The 26,487-nt window shown below is 44.4% G+C and overlaps 1 protein-coding gene across 1 annotated transcript in view; it reads right to left on the bottom strand.

Moving 5' to 3' along the window:
* Nucleotides 1-5,203: 5,203 nt before the first annotated feature.
* The window catches only part of ADTRP (androgen dependent TFPI regulating protein), a gene marked incomplete at both ends in the record, with an annotated part of 33,931 nt that continues 12,647 nt past the window's right edge, over nt 5,204-26,487 (bottom strand). The window contains 3 exons of the mRNA XM_084260017.1: nt 5,204-5,247; nt 11,746-11,897; nt 16,718-16,833. Coding sequence (XP_084116143.1) covers nt 5,204-5,247; nt 11,746-11,897; nt 16,718-16,833 — 312 coding nt within the window. The remainder of the gene's footprint in view (nt 5,248-11,745; nt 11,898-16,717; nt 16,834-26,487) is intronic.

The raw sequence follows: 26,487 nt of genomic DNA on the forward strand, positions 1-26,487 counted from the left end.
GTTGTGGTGAGCTGGGGGTCAGCCTCCTCCCGCAGATAAGTAGCGATAGGACATGAGGGAATGGCTGTAAGTTGCACCAGGGAACGTTGAGGTTAGAAATTAGGAGACATTTCTTGTCAGAAAGAGTGGTTGGGCATTGCAACGGGTTGCCCAGGGAGGTGGTGGAGTGAACGTCCCTCGGGGTGTTCAAGGAAAGGCTGGATGAGGTACTTAGTGGACACGGTTTAGTTCACAATATAGGTGGTAGGGGGATGGTTGGACTAGATGATCTTGGAGGTCTTTTCCAGCCTTGATGATTCTGTGATTCTATACGTGTGTCCCCATCTCCCACGTTGGCACCGACAGTTGGTCACGCGGAACCCTGCTGCGGCAGTGCCACGGTGCGCAGAGCTGTCATGTGCCCACAGCCCCTGCCATTTCTGACTCGGAAGCTGAAGCTGTTGCCATGATTTTGTGGAGTTCCCAAAGCTAGCCAAGGTGATCTGTGGGCCTGGCCAGGAGCAACCTGAGATCTTGCAAACCTCTGGGCAAGAGCTCCATCAGCAAGGCAGGGAGGTCTGCTGCCTGCTCAGTTGCTTTTGCTGTGGTACCCATCACCTCTGAGCCACTAAGCTGGGTGCCTGGAGGTGTGAACCCCCATCTGGAGCACTGTGTGTGTAAACTGGGGGGAATCTTCACAGATGGACCCTTTTCTCGTGTGCATGTACTGCACAGTGCACCCCTCAGCTGTGTCAGAGCCAGTGGATGCTGCTACCAGAGCTTTTGGTCCTGATGTGGAGGAAAAGCAGCAGGAGGAAAAATCAGTGTTTCCAAACACAGGCAGAAGCTGAGATGTGTCGTAGCGGGCAAACTTATAGTAGACTAAGTGACAAATGTGTCTTTCACCTGCCAGCCAGCGATGGCACCGTCACTTAGCGGCTCCACACTGCAAACCTGAATGAATACCTCAGAACAAAAAGCTGAGCATGTGTTGGTATATGTAGGTTTCCAAATGTGTCTCCTCCTTGAAGAGCACACTCCTCCCTGGCAGTGAAGCTAGTTAGTCCTAAAGTACTCCAAGGAGATGGTTCTGTTTGTCTTGGGTGCAGAAAAAGGCCTTGTTTTCTTACACACGCACTGGTCCTCTGGCTAGTGAGGAGAAGTAACTGCTCAAAGTGAAAGGAGCTCAAAGGTTTGCTCAGCGTTTTGGAAGTGTTTGATAGAAGATGGCATTGAAATACCAAGTAGTAGCAGTAAATTTTATAGCTATGAACTATTATTGGGCTATATCCTAGAGGTTTTACTCAAATGCACGTTGTCAAACCTGAGTGTGTCGAGTTTAAACTGAAGTGTATTGACATTAAATGTCTTTGAATATTAGGCTTGCTTTTCAGAAACATCAAACTCCTTCCAGGGTCAGGCCTCTAAAGACCTTTAAAAGGCAACAGTTTCACTTTAGGAGCTTTTGACCGCTGGTCAGGAGGCCTGGACTGTGGTAATTGCACTTGGGTTTTACCTGCTGTTTTTTCCAAAAAGGTAACTCAGTCACAAACTCCTTAGTTGTAAGCAGCAGCTCCAGTTCAAGAGCAGAATTTGACATTGGGGTTATTCACATGAACCTTCATAGCCAATAATTTCTTCCTCTGAGGTAACCAGATGATCAGTAAGGCTACATGCTAACAAAAATTATTATGAACCCGTATCGGAATGCAATTTCCCCCCCCCCCCAATATTTACTGGACAAGTTGCCTGGGAAATGGGTCTTAGTTTGACTCTCATGGTTGATTCTCTAAGCCTCCTCTTACCAATACCCCTGAGACTCTCTGGTTAATTTTGTGGCACAAAATATTTAATTATGCACTCTGCCAAGTGAATACAAGGTCTCAAATTGAATTTCAACCTCCCTGGGCAACTATTTTAGACACTTCGGCCTAATCTAAATGTGTATTTTTTGCATGCCAGATCCCAGCCTCATATCCATGAAAGTAAATTTTCAGTAGTTCCGCTGAAGGCTTGGAACAATCCTTAGTTATGTTGTTGAGGTCAGATTGTGACCCTGAAGTTCTGGCAGGGACCCAGACCAAGAAATTTGTGTGGGAAATTGGGGAGGGAATAAATTAGCACTTGCCTATGCTTTTTTTGTGGGAATAAACTGTTACAAAGGTGTGAGCTAAGATTAAAGCTCCTCATCATGGTGGATATGGCTTTCCAGCTGTTTCTGCTGGAAAAAGTTTGCTCAGTCTGTGTATGGGATGAGTCTCTGTCTCAACAATTTTTACTTTCCCTGACTGTGTGGCATTCCCCCTGTCCTCCTTCTCCCCCCACCCCCACCCCGCAAAGGAAAATCACTTAATGATATAAAAAGAAAGTCCAGGGGTAGGTTCTAGTCCAGGATTTTTTTTTTTTTTCTTTTCCCTCTGGTTAATTTAAACCTTCATTTTTCTCTCTGCCAAACAAAAGTGGCATGTCAAAATAGTAATAAGTAATTGTCGTTGTCATGCTGCACATTGTATCGTGGAAAAAGAAAAATAATTGGTGTTTTTTTGCCTGAGGGTTTAAGCATCAGTCCCTTGGTCTGGCTGGGAGCGTGTCATTTTCCTCCCGATGGAGACTGCGTACCGTCGAGCAGCATGAAAGGATTCCTGTACAGCTGCACTGGGTGAGTGGGCGGGCATCTCATTCAGTAATAACCTCTAATTTATACACCCATGAAAATCTACAGCTATAAATAAACAGTTCTGACTGACTTTGCATACTTAACTCAAAATAAAATGAGAGAGACAGGCTGAAAAGAGAAATATAGTATAAATGTGTAAAGGCCAGATCCTTACTCAGTGTACCTCAGTAAAAGCTTTTAGAAAAGACAGAGGAAAATGTCATTTTGTGATCAGTGATGTATGCTTTCTTCCTAACAGAGCTTCAGGCTTACAGGAGCAAAGCAAACCCAAGATCCCAGCAGTCGTGTTTGGGAATAGGCGTTCCCTATTGCTTTCCCAAAGTGCAAGACTTGGGCCCAGCTTCTCTGTGCAGGACATAGCAGAGAGCAGCAGTGCCTTTTTTGAGTCCTTTTTAAAGAAAAAAACCACCCACATGCACCCCCAACACAATTATCCTCAACCCCCTGAGGTCCAGCAGGACAGTCACCGTGCCAGATCCCGAAGGCAATATTGGAAAAAGCAGGACCCAAGGGCGAGATCTGCTGTTCCACTCCTCTGGTGGGATCAATCACAGAATGTCCTGTGTTAGAAGGGACCCATAAGGACCATCAAGTCCAACTCCTGGCTCCACACAGGGCCAGCCAAGTCAGAGCATGGGACTGAGGGCATCGTCCAGTCGCTTCTGGAACTCTGTCAAGCTGGGTGCTGTGACCACTTCCCTGGTGAGCCTGTTCCAGTGCCTGACCACCCTCTCAGTAAAGAACCTCTTCCTAACATACAACCTAAACCTCTCCTGTAACACCTTCATGCCATTCCCTCTGATTCTGTCACTGGTCACCAAAGAGAGGAGATCGGCACATGCCCCTTTGTTCCCCTCATCAGGAAGCCATGGACTGTGATGAGGTCTCCCCTCAGCCTCCTCTTCTTCAGGCTGTAGAGACCAAGGACTTCAGCCTCTTCTCCTAAGACTTCCCCTCCAGGCCCTTCACCATCGATCAGCCCCTCTGCATCAGGGCTTTGGAGCTGCTGACCTTAAAGCTGTACAAAATAATTTAAAATTTAAAAAAAAAAAAGGGAGGGGCGGAGGGAAAAGTACCCAACAAACCTGTACAGGGAGTCTCACAAACTTTTTCCTCTTTCTAATTCCTTTCAAGACGTATTTTCATTTGTCCAGCATCTTTCAACTGAATTCTTTCCACGTTCTTCTCTAGCTTCTTCACCAGAAAAGGTGTGTTTGTGTGTGCATGTAATCGCTCACGTTGCCCTTGAGAAGTGAGCTGGAGCGAATTACCCAGATAAGACAGGAGTTATTGAAGGCCCGCACGTCTTTCATGGAGTTAACTTAGTTTACAGTCCAGCCCTGGTACAATAACTTCCCAGGCTAGAATTTTATCAGGTGTTTAACACGTGAGAAGAACACTCTTATGTACGCACGGCTGCATTGTTGGGTTTGTGTTGGGTTGTTCGGGTTCTTTTGAATCGCTCACAGGCAGCTTACAACGTGTTTCATTTCTACTAAGCTCCAGCAGCATTCGTAAGAGGAAAATAACACCCCGGTGAACTGTGTGCACAGTAGCTCTAAGCTCAGGGGTTTTGGCAGTGAGGACTTGGGAGTTGGACACGCAAGAGCGGCAGCTAGTTTCAAATCCTTATTTACCCACCAGGCTAATAACAGGGATCCTTCTTTTTCGTGTTGACCCTTAAGGAACGCTCGCACCACTGCCGGGTTTGCCTGTTTATTGGAGTTTGCAAAGCAGATCTCCAGTGTTTGAGATGTTAACAAGATGTTGAGGCTAATAACAGAAATCAGCTATATTGAGCAAGATTAGTAAACATGTGAATGGAGTGTAATTATATGGCAGGCAGCTTTATGTTAAACAGTGCTTTAAATTAACATGCTTTCTGTCAAAGCAATCATACAGTCAGTATAATTAGGTTACTTTCGCTGCAAGATTAACTGAAACCAAGAAAAAGGAAGCGAGTGTTGCGTTCAGAATTCCTGTTAAAATGGAGGGGAGAGATTTTGCATATTAATACTCCAGAATGTTTCTCATTAGAACAACTTGGCTTCACGCTGAACTCTCTGAGCAGCCATTCCTAATTGCAGTCCTCGTTAGCCCAATTTGTTATCTATCTAGCTTCGAAGTCACAGCACTGTTAAAATTACCCCTCCTCTTAATTTTTTCCAGACTTGATGAAGGGCAATCCAAACAAGAGCTGGCTTGCATTCGTGGGTCTCTTACAGAGTGGTGCCAAGCTCATGAGGGAGTTCATTTACCAGTGATGAGTTTTAACCCTGGACACATCCTCACGTACGTTGTGCAGGAGATGAGAAATCTGTGTAAACAGATGAACACAGATTTTTCTTACTCGTAGCAGTTGTGGAGTTATCATGTAAGAGGCAAATATTTCATACTTTCTACCAGTTTTCCATATGTCTGATGACATAATGGCTTCACCAGAAGCTGCAATGCATTGGAGAAAGGATTTATCACAGCTGCATTTATTTTCCTCTACTTCATGGCTTCAGCATTCACGGGGAGATTGTTTGGCTTGAAGAGGAGGATTCACTTGCCTTTCCGCCTGTAGTCCAGCACTACTATCGAATCTCCTGTTTGGAGGCAGAGAGAAGAGATTATTGAGAGAAAAAAAGAATTAAAAAGACATAATAGAGAAGTCCTCTCACAGACTGAGCTTGCAGTTGGGAGGAAGATGTGAACGTGGCCCCAGCCTTCCAACATCCCCTGGGGACTGAACCCATCCGGGAGTAGGGGTAAGTTATGAGTGCATGGCTTGGTCCAGCTGCTAATGCTGAAGTGCTGTGGAAGTCGAATGAGCCTGGAATGTCCCAGGCAAGTAAGGGGGTTGAGTGACTGCTGAGGAATGATTTGAAATCTGCCATGGTCCACGTCCCTTGAAACGAACGGTACTTTGCTAGTGGGGGAAAAAGTGTCTGCCACCAAACAAGCCTAGCTTGGTGCAAAAGTATGTGAAAAGCTTTAAAAATAAAGCTAGCCTGAAAAGGCAGCAGATGGTTAATCCTGCAGCTAAGATGTCTGGAGCACCCTCAAATGTCTGGCCAGGGTGGCAGAGGACCTGCCAAAGGCCCACAGCTTTTTAAAGTGCCAGCTAGAGACCAGATGTGCTACTGTGGGACACCAAGTGTGGCAATAACCAAATACATTTGGGTACCCATACCTAAAGCATTGTACCAGCCTCTCTTCTTCCCTGCTGTTCATCATTCACTCACAGTGAGCCCTCAGGTAAAGCTGCTTTCCTTGTCTGTATACCTCAGAGGCTCTGGAGCACTAATTGCTGCATTTTATTTGTCTCCAGCCTGCACAGCATTTGCAACTGACCTGACACAGAACAAATTCCTGGCATTTCTTCCTTCACCAATGACCTTGTAAGTATTTTGTGCTGACCATATAAATATTTTAAAGATGAGGGAGAAACCCTCCCCTCCAACACCCCCCACCTCCCACCCTCCCCCCCCAAGAAAAAAACAAACCCAACACCAAACCCTAAACCAAGCAAATAAAAAAACCCCAACAAACCCCAGCCTGTTAGACCTGGGAGAGTGTATTAGCCAGCACCTGTTAAAGTCTGGCCTCCAGTGATGAAATCGTAAGCCCTGGGTTTCCAGAGATCCTGGTACTGTCTCCCTCCAGTGGATCATCAGATAAACTTGTCAGCAAGAATAGGGCATGCGACAGATGGTGCAGGTTTCCTTTAAATAGCTTGACTTCTTTACCCGAGGGGGTAATCTGTAGCTTGAGGGAGTGACAAATATGAAGGGTATAAATATGCCATCACAGGTTTGTGGCACAACGAGGATGGATGGATGAGGGGAAAGTAAATATTTGTATTTAGCTTGTAAACTCTGGGCTGTAAGTGCTCTTACATTTGAGTTCTGTTCCTCACTGGCAATATAGTGAAATTATAGATATAAACATTATTTGTTCACTGGAAGAAATAGATATACCCTGGAGTCTCCTTGCATAAAGGTACAATAGAACAAATGAAGGTATCTTCTTAAAAGGAGGCTTAGTTCAAATATCTACTGAGGGTGCTACCTGTGTCTGAAATCTGTAATTACCTGCAGACCACAAGCAGTTTAACATTCATACACAAATGACTGCTCATAAGCCTGTACTAGTACAGCAGCAGAATGACTTCATACCCCACAGCGATGCCCTTTGCATCCCTGTGCTTGTTGCTCTGGTTTCTGCAATCCCAACAGCTGCTCAGGAGGATGAGAGCATCGAGAATTCAATCGTATTACAGCACTGCTTTGCACTGCACAGGTTCATGTGCTGTCACATAGGCTGGGTGTCCCAGTAGCTGGCTACAGGGTATTAAGGGGGCCTGGTTTCCCAAGCACGTAAAAACAAAGATAAAACCCAGGGGGAAAGCAGTTGGTTCCTGAAACATGTTATATGCCTCTGGAAAATGCATTTCATGCAAAAGGTCTTAGTAAAAAGAAGAAAAATATGGTTAAGAAGATTGCTGTCTAACTTTGGCTCAGCCTTAGGTGAGTATGTTCCAGCAATGCCTTTGCAAGGTACTCAAGAGCTTGCAAAAGATCTGGAACAGCACATCCTTTCATGTCCTGGGTGTGAGGAAGTTATTCCACCATAAGTTTCCTCTTTTTCCTGAGAGCAGTGGTTCTTATTCTTCTTGTACTGCCTCATGCCTTGCTTGGCAGTATCTTTAATGCTGCCTTTGTTCGACCCAGTGTTCCTCAGCTCGCTGCTGGGCAAAGCTTTCACTTCTGGAAGGCAGTGAGCATCCAGGCATGGGTCTGTTGGAGCTGCTACCCCCTCCGACAGCCAGCGTCCCTCCCGTTCTGCCCCGTTTCTCTCCCAGAGAGCAGTTCCACCACCTGGGTGGGAGATGGAGCATTTCTCTGGACTCAGCAGAGATCTCGTGGCTGTAAAATCTTGCAAGTGTTTTGCCAAGTGTCCCTCAGTAGGTATTTAAATCGCTGGTGGGGCAGGTAGCTGTGGCTAGCTATAGCTCCCACCTGCATTTCAAAGCACTGAAATGAAGCAGCTGCTAAACGTTGTTTTGGGCTTTGCTCCAGGTCTGCTAGACAGAAGACAAATGAATCTGCTGCATCTTTAAATGCTGGTGCCAGCAAAGAGACCTCAGCTGAAATGTTGCTCTGCCTGACGTGGAGAACTTCTATGCAAATTTCTCCTGAGGACCTGGCTGTCTCACTGGGAGCAAAACCTGAGGGAAAACTGCTTTGCTTTATTTGCGAAGGGTTCCAGTTTGACTGGTCAAAGTAACGTGAGATCAGTTGCCTGCATGATGTTTTCTGCCGACTGGGAATGGGAGAAGCTATCTCACGGTTCATCTTTGGTACTCGGACCCTGCAGCCAAATTCTTGGCCGAGGTAAATTTATGGCAGTAAAAGAATCAGCCCATTGTTTCCAATTATCCTCTTTGGAGTTTCCGTATTGCTCAACATTGTCTGGTACTCTAGAAACTCTGGGATTTAAAACAACAACAAAAAAAAAGTCATTACTGGTACTATTTTCTGTCCCTCTCAGGCTGTGCAGCTGGGTTGCCTTAGTTACCACCAATCCAACTGTGCAAGGGGAGGGAGAGGCACATGAGAGATAATACATTTTTAAAGCCTCCAATACTGTATGAAACAGTTTCTCTATAAATAATAAAACAAATTTAGGGTCTGGCATATTTTGGTTGTTCTGAAAAGGAAAAACAAGGTTATATTGTTCAGTAGCCTGGGTTATCCAGCTCTCAGGAATGACACCGCATCTTTTTGGTCAAGCGCAGGGTGTAGCTTTAAAAATCACTTGCTCTGAGATAGAAGCTGCCATCTACACACTTTGGAATAATTTGGAGCTAAATACACCCTTAAGGGTGAAAAAAGAGTAAATATTTACATAGCTGGTTTCAGTAAAAGTGGTAGTGGCCTGGAGGTATAAAGGACCGTGTCAACCCATGTGAAGCATGGTGTGCTGTGGGACAGGCTTCATTTGCAGCCTACCGTCTGCCACAGGAGGTAAGCCCAGAAGGAAACCAGGCTTGCCGCTCTTGTGGAGCTATTTGTTAATCGCTTCTTGCACCTTGAAATAAACACAATTTATCTGGCACAGATTTCAGCATGCTTTCTTCCTTCAAGTTGGGAAGGAAAGAAAAAAGTGGTAGCTACCCCGGGCCTTTTCCCTTTGGGGCGATGCCTGGTCACAGCGGCCTAGGCAGGGCCCATCCGCATCAGGCCTCGCCTCTTCATGTGTGATTTTTCTTCTCTTTGGGGCTACAGGTGTTGCTGGAGAAGGTGTATCCAGGTGTGAAACCTCCCATTGAGCCATTGCATTGCTCTCTAACTGTGCCTCTGGGAGACTGAGCAGGAAGCAAAAGAGATAGCAGAAGTGCCCTTCTGTCGTAGCGTTTCTTCTGGGGGAGGGAGGAGGTGGGAAGGGTGGTGGACACACAGGGAGATGAAGAGATCTGCCCTCTGCCACCACAGATCGTTTTGCTATGCGTGTGGTTTTTTTCGCCCCCGGGGTTATTTTAACAACATCTTCTCCTTTACTGTGATGGGAAGGTGAGACAGGAAAAGGCAGGATGAAAAAAAGTACATGGAGCCATTTTTTCTGGGAGAGGAAAGGTATGTTGGAATTGCGCCTTCATTCAGTTGCAGCTGGTTTTGCTCTGGCAGTGTGGACCCAAAGATTTGTCTCAGTCAGGAACATATTAAGACTCTGGCACACTGTAATTTGGAATAGGTTCCCTCTGGCTGTGTTTCAGTGCTTATTGGGATCTCGTTATCAATACCAGCTTAAGGAAGTCCTGCTCTTCTCTTGGGTGGACGCAGCTGGGAAATAGATGGAGGGAAATGATCCTTGTTGAAAACAACCCCTGCTTGCAAGAATCAGGCATGTGTGGTGAATAGGAAAGAGTGGGAGCAGTGGGCAGGACCTTATTGAGAAGTTATTGCTGCTAAAGCCCCCATATTATCACATCGCAGCCTCAGGCACTGCAGACCTGACAGTTATCGGGGAGCAGCTCGCAGCAGCTTTTATCCAGGTACAGCAAATCCAGGGAATGCTGCTGGCCCTGGAGGTGAAAAGCTGATGACGCATGTGAAGTGGGAAGGGTTTGCACAAACTTAGCAAACCTGTAACTCGGGGACCATGCCCTGCATGTGGATGAAAACACAGCATCATTTTAACAGCCATGATTTTGTGGCTCCTTTGGAAGAATATCAGGTACCCAGGGAGGGGCCGACCCACCGCATACAGGAGGGCCTTCATAGATTGCACAGCGAACATCAACAGAGGACATTGTGTTTATACATTTTGTCTGAAGATACATTCACTGTATCACAACTGGGGGTGCTTTTCAGCCTTTCTGTGAGCTTGCCCCAGTTTCTTAGAAGTCTCTTGAATTAACATCCCTTTCGTGAGTATAGTCAGGTTTGCAAAATGCATCTGGTTTTTGCAGTTAATTTGATCTCTTCTTGGCACAACCTTTTGTCCTATCAATTAACACCTTGGAATTCAATTTACTTTAATTCTGATTATCTCTAATGTATGCATCAGTATACTCTTGGTATGAAATTACTAATATGTACTCAGGGACAAACTAACCTGGTACCAGGATGTATCAGATATCAGATCACATGTAAAGAGCTATATACTGTCCTGTAGATGATGATGATGTCTTTGATTAGTGACAGTTAACTATTTACGTGATGCCTCTTAAACCAGAGCTAGCTCACCAAGGCTGCAGCTCTGTGTTCATTTACCAGCAAGCCTCATCTCGTATCCTGTTTACGCAAGAATAGAATTCAGCCAAAATTTCCAAACATGGACATGTAGAGCAAGCATCTGATTCGCAAAGGTATCAAGTGGTGAAGTTGGTTATTCAGCACATTTGAAAGTCAATCTGCTGCTTTTAGGTAGCTGAGTACGGATGGTGAGAGACTAGCTACAGACACTTTACTTTGGCTTGACAGGCATGTGAGACTTCACAAAATGGATCAGGCATCAAATGTTCCCTGAGAACAGAGGGAGGTTGTCTTATTTATTTTCAGAGGTGTTTCTGCAGCGTTTTTTTCTTTCATCAGAAAGCTAGCTTAAGAAATTGCAAATGTTCACACATTTGTCCTAAATAAAATACACACGTTTTCCTGACAGAAACACTTTCATCCTCAAAAACCTAATCTCGAATGAAAATGGAGAGAGGAAACCAGAAGGGAAAAATAACAATAACAACACTATCCTATGCCAAACCCCACAAAGCTGCATCATCAGTTTTCTTTCCTTCTACCCGTTGAATGTGTCCTCCTAAACTTTTCTTTTTTAACTGCCCATTTGCTCAGGGAAGCTGCCTTTCATTTTCATTCGGTCACTACTGAGTAGACTACTACTGAAGAAGGGAGATGATAAGATGAGGGGGAGTGGATTTAAATTGGAAGGTGGTAGATTTAGATTGGATACTAGAAAGAAATTCTTCATTATGATGGTAGAGAGGGCCTGGCACAGCCTGCCCAGAGAAGCTGTGGCTGCCCCCTCCCTGGCAGTGTCCAAGGCCAGGCTGGATGGGGCTTTGGGCAACCTGGTCTAGTGGAGGAGGGCCCTGCCCATGGCAGGGGGTTGGAACTTGATGATCTTTAAGGTCCCTTCCAGCCCAAACCATTCTATGATCTCAAACAGTTTTGCTGTGATGCTGTCCCTTGGGCACACTAATGCTTTTCTATAAATTGTCAGTCAGTAGTACCCTTCCCTAGTTGGACAAACACTGTGTGACGCAGGTGTAAGAGTTTTAGCAAGAAAGATTTGGTTTCTCTGGGTCCTTGCTTGAGAAGGATTTCAAAACCCAGTTGTTATGCCGGTAAGAGGCTCTTCTCAGGCCACATTACAGAAACCTGGCACAGTCTTTCTTGTGGTAGGGTTGGGATTCTTGCTCTGATTTGTTCTTTGTTTATCAGTAACTACTTAGGACCTGGCAATCTCTGTCAGACACCCAAATGCCGGCCCCATTCTCCCCGCCTGATTGGACAGTCATAGGAATTCATTTTAGATTTTTTTTTTTCACATGGATAGAAATGAAAACCAAAACTTGTACTGACCCCATATCATACGGTTGAGGAACTCCCCGAAGTTGTAGAACAAGACGATGACAGCAAGGCTACCGGCAAAAAAGGCTACTAGCCCAGCTGGGCTGAACAAAGCGAAGAGAGGATATACCCACTCTCCTGTTACAGAGAAAATCCACAGGACCCTGGGCAAAGAGAGAAATGACCTTTGGTTAGGACCATTCAGTTAGAAGAACCACTTCATGATTTCTAACTCCTGAAGGGCCAAGTTATCAAAACAATCTTGATAGAGAGGAAATTAGCTCAGCTGTCGATGCATCTCCTCGGCATTTGGGCTATTTGCTGTGAAGCACACTTGAGCCACTGCTAAATTAGACAGGTTACAGCACTGGTTGAAATGCACACAATGTTCTGCTGTCACGCTGGTGGCATCAGCTATTAACAGCAGCAGAGTAACAGTAAAATGCTTGGAAACAGGGATGTGCATTTGGCTATGCTGAGTGGAGCTTATTCAAATAAGTGCTCAAACACAAATGTGTGTTTGCTCTATAGTTACAAGAGTTCTTCAGCCCCTATCCAGATCTTCATGTTCTGTGGGGGCAGAAAGAGCTGGTTCCCATTGTCCCTGTCCTGCTGCTGTTGACCACTGTTTTGGGAACAGAAACAAGTTTTTCAGGAGGTGAAAGAGCAAAGGGAATTCTCCAGCACCTTTTCTCTTGGCCTACAAGAGGGAGGAGAGAAGAAGCAGGTGGGTAGAAAACAGAGGTGTAGCTGCTTTGTTCCTTTTGTTCCAGAACCATTTGCAAAGCAGAGTTCAGAAAAGGGAAAGAAGGAAAAGAAAGATGAATATGTGTGCTTTACAGAGCTTCTGCTCTTCCACTTAGGCCCTCTCTTTCTGCTTTTTTCTCCTCTCAAAAATGTCTCTCATTGTCAGTCAGTTCACTGGTACAGTTTTCATTGTTTACAGCTTGTAAGAGAAGCTGGTAGCAAATGTCTGGACTTCATAGAAAAAAGGTCTTTGTATATTAAATGTAGGAAAAAACCACATTTTTATGGATAAGATGATATATATTTTTATTGGATATATAAAGAATATAAAAAATAGGACCAGGCTCCAATGATTGTTGTGAGGATGTGCCACAGATGGGCAGTAACTTCCCTAAAAAAGAACCTTTGGGTTCTTGTTTGAAAAAAAACCCACATCCGAGGGGTTTGCCGTGCTTTTTGCCACAGGTACTAAGATGGGAACATAATCCCGCTCTCTCTGAAGGCTCCCAGGCTGCCACCACGCGCTGCCCCACCAGCCAGAGACTGTGTCACAAAATTGAGGAATGGGAGAATGCTAAGAGCAACAACAAAGAAGGTCTGAAAAGATGTTTTTTCATGTCTCTAGTTAGGGGTAGGTCATAAGAAAGGAGGGGCCTGTGAAGAGAGATTCCCTAATCCCCACCTAAGGGGGAGACTGGAGAAGTAGAGGGGATTGGTAGTGGAAGTGCCTGGGCTGAGCACAGGAATGTTAAGTGCAGAGGTTCGGTTTTGTGATTTAAGATGTGTTCTTTCATAAAAAAAACTGGGCTTGTGAAAAAAGCCAAGAAATTTAAAGTAACAAAAATGTTAACAGCCTGCACGAGAGTCCACAGAGAAGCTCAGAGAAATGCTGAAGGTGCTAACGGGAGCCCGTGCAAGTGTCAGCAAGCATTCTTTGCTGCACAGGGCTACTGCTTTCCTGTGTGTCTTGAAAAATGACAACTGTCTTTTTATAATGAGTAACTAGATTATCTCCATCCAATTTGGCCAGCTGACATGCTTGATGTGAAGCGCTTCAGCCTGGGTTTTTGAACCTAAACAACTGACTCCGCAGGAGCACCAAAGTGCTTTCAGCTTCCTGACTTGGTGGGAGCCGTGAGTTGCCATTTTTTTTTATCTTGGGGCACACCTCCAGGTTCCCAAGCTTACTTATTTTGATCACAGAACAGTTGACAGTTCTCATGTTTAGTTTTTTTAGTTTTGCTTTGGGTTTTGGGTTTTTTTGTGTTTTCTTCTGTTTTGCAAGAGATTTCTTAAAATGCATCCCACAACTTGCAAATGCATCTTGCCCATTTCTCATGGGTAAATCACCTGTTAAATCTACACACAGGATTCAGAGGCTTTCTACTCTGAAGATTTCATTGTATCAGATTTGAATTCTTACCAAGATTTTACCTTGGATATCAGTAGGTGAGTCAGAAGCAGGTAGTGCCCAGAATTATGGGGAGGATAGATTGAGAGCCCTGGGTATAACCAGAGCTGCCAAACTGCTATAGGATACAGAACAGCATACAGACACCAGGGAGAGGTGGGGGAGTGGGTTATCCTGTCCTCTCATTACCTGTCCATTAATGCTAATGGAACCACCACATTCACTGAAGGAAAAAAAAGGTTCTCTAGGGAATTATTAAATGGGAAGACCCAGAAAGGAGAGAGGAAACATATTGGTCACGTATGAGTTCCCTGAGACTGTGGCTAATTCAAAATTAAAAGGTTGTGAACTGAAAATGAGCATGCAGTGAAGGAAAAATGTTTTGATTCCTAAAACAGGTGGAATGTGGACATATTACAAGAAAGCCGTTAATTTCTGGATTTAATTTGGTTTGGCTGTTTGGGTGGGGGGTGGGTGGGTGTTATTTTAGTTTTGTATACAATGTGGAATCTATAATGATTTCTATTCCCTTGCAAAGGTAATTTGAACTCTTCTCCAAAACACATGCAAAACTGTGAAGCTTAAGATTTATTTTATCCCAATGGGTTACCACTGAAATGGGAAAGGGCAATCTACTGCCCCTTCCTTTTTAAGATTTCAAATGCCAGTTCTAAAATGTATGTGTTCTTCACTGCTTTCGATGTGGTAACTCCAAGAGTAAGGCATCACTTAAGGCAACCAGCAGATGCAAGATCCATCCTTGCAAGAATTAACTGGCAAGCCTAACGATTCTCTCAGTCCTGGAACTGAAAGCCACCTTCCCTTCTTGAACACAATGGATGTTCAAAGCTCTAGGGAAGCCCTGTTCAGAGGCAGGTCCCTGGTGCCAGGAATCACCAGCACTTGGTTTCTCACTGCCTTGCAGGGAGAAATCAGTTCTCAGCCCATCGACACCAGGGCAGTGCGGTGATGGCAGCGACAGTTCAAGGAGAAGCTCTTTATGAGAAAGACTCTGTGTTGCTTGTTGAAACGTAAGGTGCCCAAGTGGGGTTATTAAATCACTGAGGCTGCAGCACCACCAGAAAATGAGTGCATGTGTTAAGACTTCACTGCACAAGCTAAAAATCTTTTTCTGTTAGTTGAAAGTCTCGTTTTCTGTGGCTGCAGGGAACTGAGGCAAGGAGGCAAAAAGAGAAGATGGGAGGATCCTTGCTGCCTCAGGAGGAAAGAAAGCAACAGTATTGAAATTCTAGTATCATTTATCCAGTTATCAGGGCCCTGGGATGCAGGACACATGCTCTAAAGGCCCACCTTCCACTCAGAACCCTGGTAGCGCCATGCAACATAAAGTCAAAGAAGATACTGTGAGGGAATGTGTTGATCCTCATCCTTTGATGAAGCTTGAGGTGCTGGCACAAGCTGTGTCTCCCGTGGGGTGAAATTGCCCAGGTGATAGGGGCTTTAGGGGAAAGCATGGCCCATGTGTCTGCAGTAGTCACCCAGAGAGCCATCTGGTCTCAAAGACAATAAAAAACAAATGCTGCCAGAAGACAAGCAAAACAAAGCTGGCGTGAAACAACTGGGTGAACCAGAACACAGAAAATTAATTTAGGAAGCTGTCATCGTAATCCTATTAGACTCTGGGCTGGATTAGGAGAAATGGTTCCTGGCTTGGTTACGTAATGTAGCAGTGAAGTCCATCACTTCCACAGCCACTCCGATGGCATTCAAGCCACAACAGCATTTCATCTGTACAGTTTATTTTCTATTCTGGATTTTCATTTATTGGGCTGAAGGTAGTCTCTAGCTGACAGTGAGAACTGGTGGGTAGGAATGGGAAAGATGGGTTCCCTCCTAGTCCCAGTGAGCTCTCAAAGTGAGGACAAGTCTCCTCCGTGCTGACCAGTTGTTCTGTGTTCTCCAGCCCAGGGCTTGGGTGTTTCTTGAGCTCTGGAAGGTGTCTGATAGCACAGCATACCCTAAATCTATATGGACCTGATCCTGACCTGTGTCTCAACATAAGGCACCCTCAAAGTGGTTTGAAGCATTGGCAGCTGTCCACAACGAAGACAGAGCAGGCAGTGTCTCCAGACCCCAGCACTGCAGCTGAGATGACACGGGCAGGAGTGGATGCAAGCCCAGCTCCAGGAGTGCGTAACACACACAGGGGGTGAGTGGAGGGGGCACCTGGGTTAGATACAGTTCAGTTTCTCAGGGTCACCCTCTAGCAGGTTGGAGATCAGCTGTGGGATGTTGATGGAACTGTAGGCGGTGTCCACCAGTGGAGTGGGAGGCGGTAGTGGGGCAGATGCCCTGTTGCTACCCATCCCTTTGCACCTGGCTCTGAGTATCATTTTCTATCTCAAGTTTCTAAACCCAGTCATGTGTCCCTGCCAAATACCAAACTGAGTTTTACTCCTCTTTTGCTCCTGTGACCCCCAGACCTTTGAGATTTGGTGGTTTTGCAGCAAGCAAGATGACAAGCAGAAGCAAATTTAATGGTAGAAAGGAGAACTCCAGCCCAGCAGAAATAACTCAAAGTATTCCAAAGTATGTTGCAATTTAGTTGCCTTTCTATAGGAGGCCCTAGAAGAGCAGGAGATTCCATGTGTGGTCTCAGGAGCTGTATCATGGTTGAAGAAATCTGCTCTGCCTATGTCTGGAAATAGTGTTCATGGGTCTCAGCTGAAGTTTAAATGACTTCTCTGCGGAACAGACGGCTGCCTCCCATCTGCCTGGGAAGGACCTTAATCTAAGTAGAGAGCTTGGCCTTGTTTTACAAAGTAAATCACTTGAAGAAAATGTTTGAAAGTACAAAGTTCTTACCAACTGATATACAGAAAAGCGACAAATCCTAATAGGATCAATCCCTTCTTCTTTGCTGGGTAACGGTGCGGCGTGGCGAGGATTTCCAGGAGAGCAAATGGCAACACAGCCGTGTGCTGAGGAGAAAAAGAGAGCCTGTCACTGGCCAGTCACAGTGCCTCACCTTTGCTCACTGCTGATCACAAAGCCCAAGAGTCAGCTTGTGGGCAAAGGGTTATTTAACAATACTGAATGTAATTGTATGCAAATGCACACATTTAGTTTAATTCTGCTTTTTTAAATAGTGGAGAAGTACCCCTGCTGTGATAAGAATAGACATTTTCCTGTACTGGAACAAAGCCCACCTTTCAAATGATCTGCATCACTCTATGATAGGGGAGCTTTCCTTTTACTTTTTATGATGAAATGCATTTTTTTGTAATTCCCATTAGAATATAAAGGGTAGTGAATTCTGCATGTGTTTGAGGATGACAGAAGTCTCCTCCTTGAACTCATTAAGCAATTGCTGAATTGCCTTCATGTTTTCTTCAGGTTATTACTGTATTTTGTATATTATTATTGCTTATTTACTCCAGTGCAAATGTAGCGCGTTCTCCTTGTAAACTGAAAAAAACGGTGGTAAACATAGAGAGGACTTAAGTTACCTGTGATTCAAGACAATGAAGGAACTTCAAATAAGCTTAGCCATGAGTTAGTAAAGAGTTAGCTTGCTGGAGTAGCTTCTTCTCCCCCTTCGCACCCCACCCCCAAGAGTTGGAATTGTGTTTCATAGCTTCAGTTTCAAGCATTTCTATGATGAAGACTGTCTGAGCATGGAGGATTTTTAGCACAGGGCAGGCAGCTTGGTGGCACTGACTGTTTTGTTGTGGGGAGATGCCTCCAGGAGGAATGCTCATTGTGTTGGGAGCACAGCAGAACTCCTTCTGGGCTCCCCTGTTAAACAGGCAACCCAGGGCCCTTGGGATGCCAAAGCCTTATCTTCTTAGCTGATAACAATTTGTTGGGGTGAAATTTCCCTACTAAGAGTTTTGTAATATTACCTGTGCAAGCAGATGATAGTTTTAATTTGAAACACTGAGGACAGAAACCTAAACGATGCTGGGGAACAACATAGCAGGAACAGTCAATGAGGTGCAGTGGGAGAAAACTGTAGCAACAATTGTAGCTGACAAGTTGGTTAAATTCCTAACAATTAATCAATTAAGCAAATAGATCCACAGGTAAATGAGGAAAGGGGGAGAGAAGGATGGCAGCAGAGAAAGATAGACTAACTTAGAAAGAATAAGATAGAAAAGAAAACCAAAGAACACCAAACATAATGATTTCTTTTTCCCCCTAAAGGCACAACCTGCTGGGTGTATGGTATAAAATTTCCACTTGTACAGAGAAATTGGTTCTGCTACCTTCAGTGCACACGATTGTCAGAAGCTGTGCAGAACATCTGGTAGGGTAGTATGGTGTTGAAATTTTATTGATGTGTATTTGTAGTAGGAGTTGCCACAAAGACACATTAAGTTATTTAAATTCACACTGAACTACATACAACATGCATTTAAAACATTCTTTACCTGGTTGTTAAGTGGCAGACATCCATTTTTGCCTGCTGCTGCCAAGTGACAGCTCTCTGGAAGCTACACATCCTCCTTCAGGCCCCCAGTGCAACCCCAGGAGTTGCTGTTCGTGTCTGGCTGCTCTACTACCAAAATAACCTTTCCATCTCCATTACCACTTTTCAGAGAAAGGAGACAGAAAAGGGTATTTGATGTTCCAGCTCCTCTTATTCATTGGCAGAGATTTTTCTGTTCTGTTTCAGCTCTACAGCCTACTTGGTTGATAGCAGAGGTCCAGTTGTATCAGTAAAAGTGATTCCTGGATTAATTTAACCAGAAAAATGTCTTTGGTGCATGCAGTTTTCATGTATAATCCGTGTAAATATCTTCCAGTCAGAAATCTAGGTGTTAAGCTGCTTCTAGAAAGATTTTTTTAAAAACTTGATTTTCCATAGATGGTCCATAGTTTGTATTCAAACAAAACCAAACCACCCGTGCAAGACAGAAGGGTTTGAAAACTTGTGCCTTGTCCTCACCATCAGCTTTCAGCATTTTGCAGTGGATTTATCCATTATGAAAAGTTAGATACAGGTCCTGGTTTTCATCTGACATCCAATGGGCTATAAAATTCCCTTGGGACGTATAAAATGTCCTTGCTAGTCAATTAATTTAAACACTTCTAGCAGCTATAAGCTGGTTGTTCCAGCTGTATCATTGCTGTGTTAAGAGGAATTTAGTAGGAGGGACCTGGTGAAATAATTCTTTGTTGAAGTGAACAGTGTTTAGGTGGGGGTTATTTTATATACTTATTTCCTTGGTTTGGGGTTTTTTGTTCTCAGAATGAATGTTAAATAGGTACAAGTCAGCAGTATGTTGCTGCTTTAATAGAAAAAGTATGTGGCATTCAAGAATGGTATTAAAAGGAAAACTGTGTGTAGGAGAGACATGGGAAGTATCTATTCTGCTCTGCTTGAATTGATGAGGTTTTGGCTGGCACTCTGTCTCTGATTTAAGACACCCCATTTTGACAAGTGTAGATAATTTGGAGTGTGTCCAGAAAAGGACAGAACAAACATCAGGAAAGTAGGAACAGGAAAGCAGTCCAAAGGCAAGAGTAATTTAGAATCGTGTCCTGGTTTCAGCATGGTCCTCAGCTCCCAGCTGGGGCAAAACCATGACAAATAGACTAGATGATTTGAGTTGGAAGGGGACCTACAATGATCACCCAGTCCAATTCCCTGACCACTTCAGGGCTGACCAAAAGATAAAGCATGGTATTGAGGTCATTGTCCAAATGACTCTTCAACACTGACAGGCTTGGGGATGAATCACATCAGACCCTGTGGACATTCAGCCTGCCCTTTACAATTTGGGTGTCCACAAGTGGGAAGTCACTGTCCCAACACTTGTGGTCTTTCAACTCAGGGAACTGGGCAGCCCCTGAAAATCATGAATGAGTGTGGTGCATTTACAGAGAACAGGAAAATGAGAGAGGTTTCAAAGGCTTGAGAGGTTGATACACCAATGATGTAATGGGCAAGTTCTCCAAGCCCATTTTAGGTGGAGCAAGGGCACAGTTTTTCTCAAGAGAGAGATTTAGCTTTGTACTGAGAAATCTATCACAAGGGCAAGCAGGGGAGTGAGCACCTAGGGAAGCTGGACAAGCCTTTTACAGGAGAAGCTAACCAAGAAGTGCAGTGTGATTCTGCCAAGCAGCCTCTGACCATCTCTGACCTAGCCTTGGTTTTCCTCAGACTCAGCAAGCTTACTAGCTACCAAGGGCCATGCAGGCTCCAGAGCTGGTGCAAATGCAAGTGTCTGCAAGCAGAGGATGAAAGCATCAAGAAATGGGGCCTCTCTCCTTATGGGAGCAAGCTAGCATGGATCAGACCACCAATGTTTCTACTCACTAAGCCAACTTCTCTTTCTCAGTTCATACATCTTTGCACTGCCCAACAGTATGTGGATCCCACAGGAAAGAGGGAAGAGGAGAGAAGAGAAGAGCAGAGCTTTGCATCTCATTTACAATCTCTGATTTGCCTCATGGTAGTGAGTGGCACCGTGCTGGATGATGGCAGCAGGCACCCTGCAGCAGCACACTAACATCATGAGGACAGCATGAAATGGTCACAAGGAGCAAGCTGGGGGAGGCAAAGGGGAGCCCACTGCTCCAATGCAGGCTTTGATATCGTGGATGAGTAGGAAACTGGTAGTGGTTGTGAAGGACGTTTGGGAGCTCTTCTTTTTATTTATTCTGTGTGGACTTAGAAAATGCTGATTTGCTTAACTAGTCATTTTTTGGCAGATTGTCCTACTTATGGAGGAGTTAGATATAATACTCAGGGGCACATAAATCAAAAGTAGTTTGGAAGTCACTGGAAAAGCTGAAAATTTGGCTGCTTTTGGAAATAACCAAGAGTTTAGTGGAAGGGATAGGCTCAAATTTCTTCTCTGCCTGATTCATGCGGGCTTGAAGCTGAGCTTCCCACTCCCTGGAAGTGTGCTTCCACCTCGAAGAGCAGCAAAAGCATTCAGAATTGGGGCTGCCTCTTGTTTTGTGAATAAGTTCTTAAAGGTCTTGGTTCTATCCTGATTTGGGAAAAAAAATAAAGGATTTTATTTATTTTTATTTAATTTTTCTTTTGTTGTGGCATAGGAAAGCTGCTTCCTTCCCAAGTCCTGTAGTGACACTGGCACATGACTTAAAGCACGTGCTGTCTCTTCTGTATGCATAATTAAATCATCTTTAAAATATTTTGCCATATGATAATTCAGTGTTATTTATTAAAAGACTATTAGCTTTTTCCTAGTTAGAATCACTGTGTATATTAACTAGACAATGCTTTTTATAGGGCCATTTAAACTTGCCATGTGAAGGCGTTCTTGAGACAGATTTCTACAACAGCTCTCACCTACTTCACGTTCCTCCAGGGATGAAAACTTTTCGGTTCAGCATTTTTTGGCTATAATGCTTGTTCCTCCCACCCCCAGCTTCTTTATTACGTACACATACCCCCTAGGCCCCATAAATACGTGGGAAGGAGAGCTTCCCTTGCACTTGTGCTGTCCTAGAATCTGCTGGTGACTTCATGCATTTCTGCCGAGCCCAGTTTGCCTACTAACAGTGGGTGGAATTTCTTACAAATACCTGTTGTGGTTTTGCGTGGTGGGGTTCTGGTGGAGGAGGGGGCTGCAAGGGTGGCTTCTGCCAAGAAGCAGCCAGAAGCTCTCTGCAGGTCAGACAGAGCAACCACCAGCCTGCTCAAGGCTGGAGTCACTGCTGACCAAGGCGAGCCCATCAGCAATTTAGAAGAAAAAAAACACAAGCAGACACTTTTGGGCACCAGAGAAGGGAGTGAGAAGATGTAAGGAGCTGTGCAGGCACCAAGGGAAGGGAAGGGGGAGGGGGGAGAGGAGGCGGCCCAGGTGCCGGAGAAAAAGATTCCCTTGCAGCCTGTGGTGAAACCCATGGTGGAGCAGGTGACCCCCCTGCAGCCCATGGAAAAGGCCAAGACCCCACCTGCAGCCCATGGAGAGGCCCCACGCTGGAGCAGGTGGAGATAAAGAGGAGATGCTGTGACCCGCGTTGGAGCAAGCCTCTGCCAGCACCTGCAGCCCATAGAGAGGAACACACAGAGGTGAGCAAGAGAGACCAATACCAGAGCAGGTTTGCTGGGGGAAACTTGTGACTCCATGAAGGACCAGGCTGGAGCAGCCTGGGCCTGAGAGACTGAGAGACGTTCTATCATTTATGACTGCACCCCACAGAAGTGACCCATGCTGGGGCAGCTGGTGAAGAGCTGAAGCCCTGTGGGAAAGGACTCCTGTGGGAGAATTTGGTGAAGGACTACCTCCCATGGGTGGGACCCCACAGTGCAGCAGGGAAAGCATATATGGAATGCCCCCGCCCCCAGCTAAGAAGGAAAACAACTTGTGAGGAACTGACTGAAACCCCCATTCCCCCATTCCCTACCCCTCCCTGTGCTACAATGGAGCAGGGGGAAGAAAGGGAGCGAAATCATGACAAAAGTTCAGTCAGCTAAGAAGGGAGGGGTGGGGGGAGGTGCTTTAAGATCTGGTTGTACTTAGATTATCTGACTCTGGATTCACTGTGTGTGTAGTGTAGTGTAATAAATTAAAGAGTTTCTTTCCTTTATTCTATCTTGAGTCTGTTTTGCCCATGACACTAACAGCAGAGTGATCTCTCCCTGTCCTTATATTTTCTCACTTGTCCAGCTGAAAAGGGGAGAGTGAGAGCAGCTTTGGTGGGCGTCTGGCCTCCAGCCAGGGTCAAAACACCACAATAACCAAGCGTGTTTACCAGAGCAGATGTGTGTTTATACAGCAGACACCAGAGGAAGGAGTGGTTGGCTAGGGGGTGCAAAGCCTGTCCTTTGCCTACCACACAGCTTTCCAAATAATTTCCCTCTCACAGCTGATAGATGTTGAATTTGGCAGCATCATTAATGATAGACCTTATATCATGGTTAATTGTATCTGCTAAAGGCTTCTCATATCCTTTAAAAAAAAACCAAAAAAAACCAAAAAAAAAAAAGAAAAAAACCCCCCGAAACCCAAACCAAAAACAAAACAAAACCAAAAAACCCCAAAAAAAGTATTTTCTCATTTGAGTTATTTTTTTCCATAGGTCACTAGTGCACGGGCAGTGCATATACTTTCAAGCCTGTTTAGCTGAGCTTCGTGTCTGTAAGCTGATGCATGTCTGAAGAGTGCAGCGTTTCTATGGGGCGAAATTCAAATATACAGTTTTGCCTCTTGCTTTATGGCAAACTTAATAATTAAGCTCAGATTGACACAGATCAAAACATTGGCAAAATTTGCTGGAAACAGTGACTCATTTTTGTATTTCAATTAGCAGTTTCTCATTTTCACATATAAACAGTGAAACTGTCAAAAATAATTATCGCAGAGGGAGAGGAAAACCTGTTTCACTCCAAGGTAAGGAAAAGGGGTAAAACAATAGCTGTGTGTACTGATCAGGCTATCAATGCACTGAACCGAATGAGGGAGCACTTTTCTCCTTTTAGCAGGGATCTTATTAGTACTTGTTTTGAAATATTAATATATGTGATATTATATGTGATATGTCCTAGGGAGCCTGCTTTGGCAGGGGGGTTGGACCCGATGATCTCTCAAGGTCCCTTCCAACCCCTACAATTCTATGATTCTATGATTTACTTGTCTAATAAGCTCTGCTCATTGAGGAAAGCTTTTCAACTTGCAAAATTTGTAAAGGCTAAAGTACTTTAAAAGGTGTGGGGGGTTATATAATTTATTTGTACAGTGGAAAGATGAAAGTTATGGGACTTTCAAAATTAGCAGAGATGTTGTTAACTAATCACACTTATAATTTTCATTCTGATTCCAAACATTTGATTTAAAAATCTTCCGTGGCTCCTTTTGGCCCTTATTATGATTTTTAACTTGGTTTTGTTTTCTTTGCTTCTTTTTCCTGACAAACTCAGGCAAATCTGACCTAGTTGTAAAAATGCAAAATTCTTTTTTGTTGCTCACAAATTCTGATATTTGAATACGGAGGAATAAAGTTTCTTAAATGTATGCTGAACTTTCTCCTGTGGAGAAGAGTGAAATTATAACATTCTCCTGCTCCTCTTTTTTTTTGTTTCCTACCCTATGCTGTATGTTTCCCAGGATACATTTCAGGTTCATGAGTTTAAACTGAGATAAATAGTCCTCTCTGGATATTATCTCCACTGTTTGGTACGACCATATGGAATTTTTACTTCCCGTACTTTGAGTAATTTGTGTATTTATTCAAGGTTATATCCTCGTTTTGTCGTTGAGAATGTGAGTAAAAGAAAGTTTCCGAGGGCTGAGGAGACAGGGTTGGGTAGAGTTTGTGCTCAGCTGGAGGCTCCAGCCTAGGCTGAGTTTTAAGCCCATGAATAATCTCCCCAGGGCTTCTGAGATCACTCGTATGCCTGACGCGTGCGTCGCAGTTTGACTCGGTTTGACCCCGTTTGACTCCGGAGCGAAGGAAATGATGCCTCGGTTGACCATAGCTGTTTGTTACATACAGAGATGTGTCTGCTTTCCATTAACATGTGGGACTGCAGCGCGGGGGATTTTTCAAACAGTCCCCACTGGCCAAGCTACACTCCGCTGGGTACAGTTGGGCACCATCTAGAGCTTTTGAAGACCTGCCCGTGTTTCTCCGCTCAGACAAATTCCCCACAGCACTTGCGTGCTGACCAAAACTCGTGGCCAACACTCAGGCTCGTGCCTTCTCTGTTGGCATGTTACTGCAAAGAAAAAGTAAAAACCCAGGTTGGTGCTGCCTTGTGGGGCTTATGAAGCTGGTGTTCACTGGTTGGCCCTTGAGGTGTTTACTGGGTTATTCAGCTCTTTGTTGGGAAATGCCCTCTTGTCTATGGAAACTGCCTTGGGTTGGATGCTTTCATAAACAATTGCAGTCCATGTTATCAGAGCGTAATGAAACTAAACGGCTTCCTGTCACCGTAACCTCTATTTAGTTTTATACTTATTATAATTTTCTGAATCTCTGTATGCCCTCTCCTTTCTTGGTTTCATTTTGGAGCAAATTCCCTCTTTTGATTAATTTTCTTACGATCCTGCCTTCAAATGCCTCCTTTGAAATTTTCTTTCGCAATCTGCCCTTACACATTTTTCTTCCCCTCTTTATTTTTCAGGGTGGGAGGGGCTTAATAATTATTGCTTGCTTTATTTCTTTAACTAGTGCATTGCCATATTAAGTTAAAGAAAGAATTCTCTCTTAGAGTCCCTACCTGTCTTTTATACTCTCAGCCATCAGCACATTTCCAGGGAACCAGAGATTTATTGTATGGATGGAGCGGGAGGCGCAAGGAGTCCAGTTACTGAGCAGGTGTGGTGACAAATTAGTTGGGAAGCCATTGCTCAATTTAACTCCAGCAGCACTACTCTCTGAGCTGTCAGCTGCTATCTCTTTCTGCTCTTTCCAGGTCCGTTCATGTCCATCTGAAAAGCAACAGTCTGAAAAATCTTTCTTCCCTGCTTTTCTAGGACATGGAGGTAGTTTGGGAGCACTATGGTGAAAAAAGGATGAAACATCAGACCAGTGGTATGATCAAAGGTAGAAGAGCTTCAGGGAGAACATTTCCTGCAAGCAGACATGCATTTTTTGGAAATAAGGCCCTGGCTGAATATCCTGTTGCTTACTAGCAAATGTTTTGTCTCCGTGTCAATGCCAGAATTGTAATTGTGTTTCTCCCTGACATTAGATATGTAGACTAAGAAACTGAGGTTACGCTGCAGCTGGAAGCTGACATGAGACTGAAGTGACACATCCTTCGGTGTGGAATATTTGTCTCCAGCTGTTCCTTCACAGGGTGGGTTACAGAGGCTGCACCTGTGCACACTGGGGTCGCAGCAGCCCAGGAGGATTCGCTGGCCTAACATTTGTCTGTGAAACACACACTTTCTCCCTGAGGAAATGGGCTTATGTCAACAAAAGGGGAAACTTAAAAAAACCCAAACCCTAAACCATTATGGTGCTGGGAAAAAACTAAGCATCTATGCTCCTAAATGTGTGGGGTGATTAATTTCACGTGCCACATCCCTCACACACATGCACACACACGCATTCTTCTTCTTTGCCAAAAGCTGAATATAAATGGAAGCCTACAAAGGTCCATAGTTGCCAGACAGCTTAAAATTGAGGTAGTGTGAAATGCAAACAAATTTAAATGTTTCTTTCTTGTGTAACTATGCAAGTACTATTAAACATGATAATTGTAAATATTATAATACCAATGGCAAAGAGAATCATTTGAGATGGGCAAAGATGAATGTGAGGTGGGTCTTGTGTATACACCTGGAGCAAGAGTCGAGTCAGAGTGGCCTGGACCAGCAGCCCATGCTCCACTCATTGATTTTGCACCCCTTGGTTGTTTAGTGTTGCAGCAGCTTCCTAAAATAGCTGTAGGAAAGTATAATCCTTTACGTAGATTCCCATCACATAGAAGTAAGAGTAATTCGTATTTGTATCACTTAGATTCTTTTCCAGGTAGGATTAAATCCTACTGATCAACAATAACATTTCTGTTGATGAAGCTAGGGAAGGCTTAGCTATGTGGGTCTAACACAAGCAGCTTGTAGGTATCAAGAAGCTTCAAGATGAGAGGGGACATGGTGAGTCTTGCTGCTATACTTACTGTCAGGGTACAGTGGCTTCCTTCA

The sequence above is a fragment of the Gallinula chloropus genome (assembly GCF_964237585.1).
Source record: "Gallinula chloropus genome assembly, chromosome: 2".
NCBI classification, from domain to species: Eukaryota; Metazoa; Chordata; class Aves; order Gruiformes; family Rallidae; genus Gallinula; species Gallinula chloropus.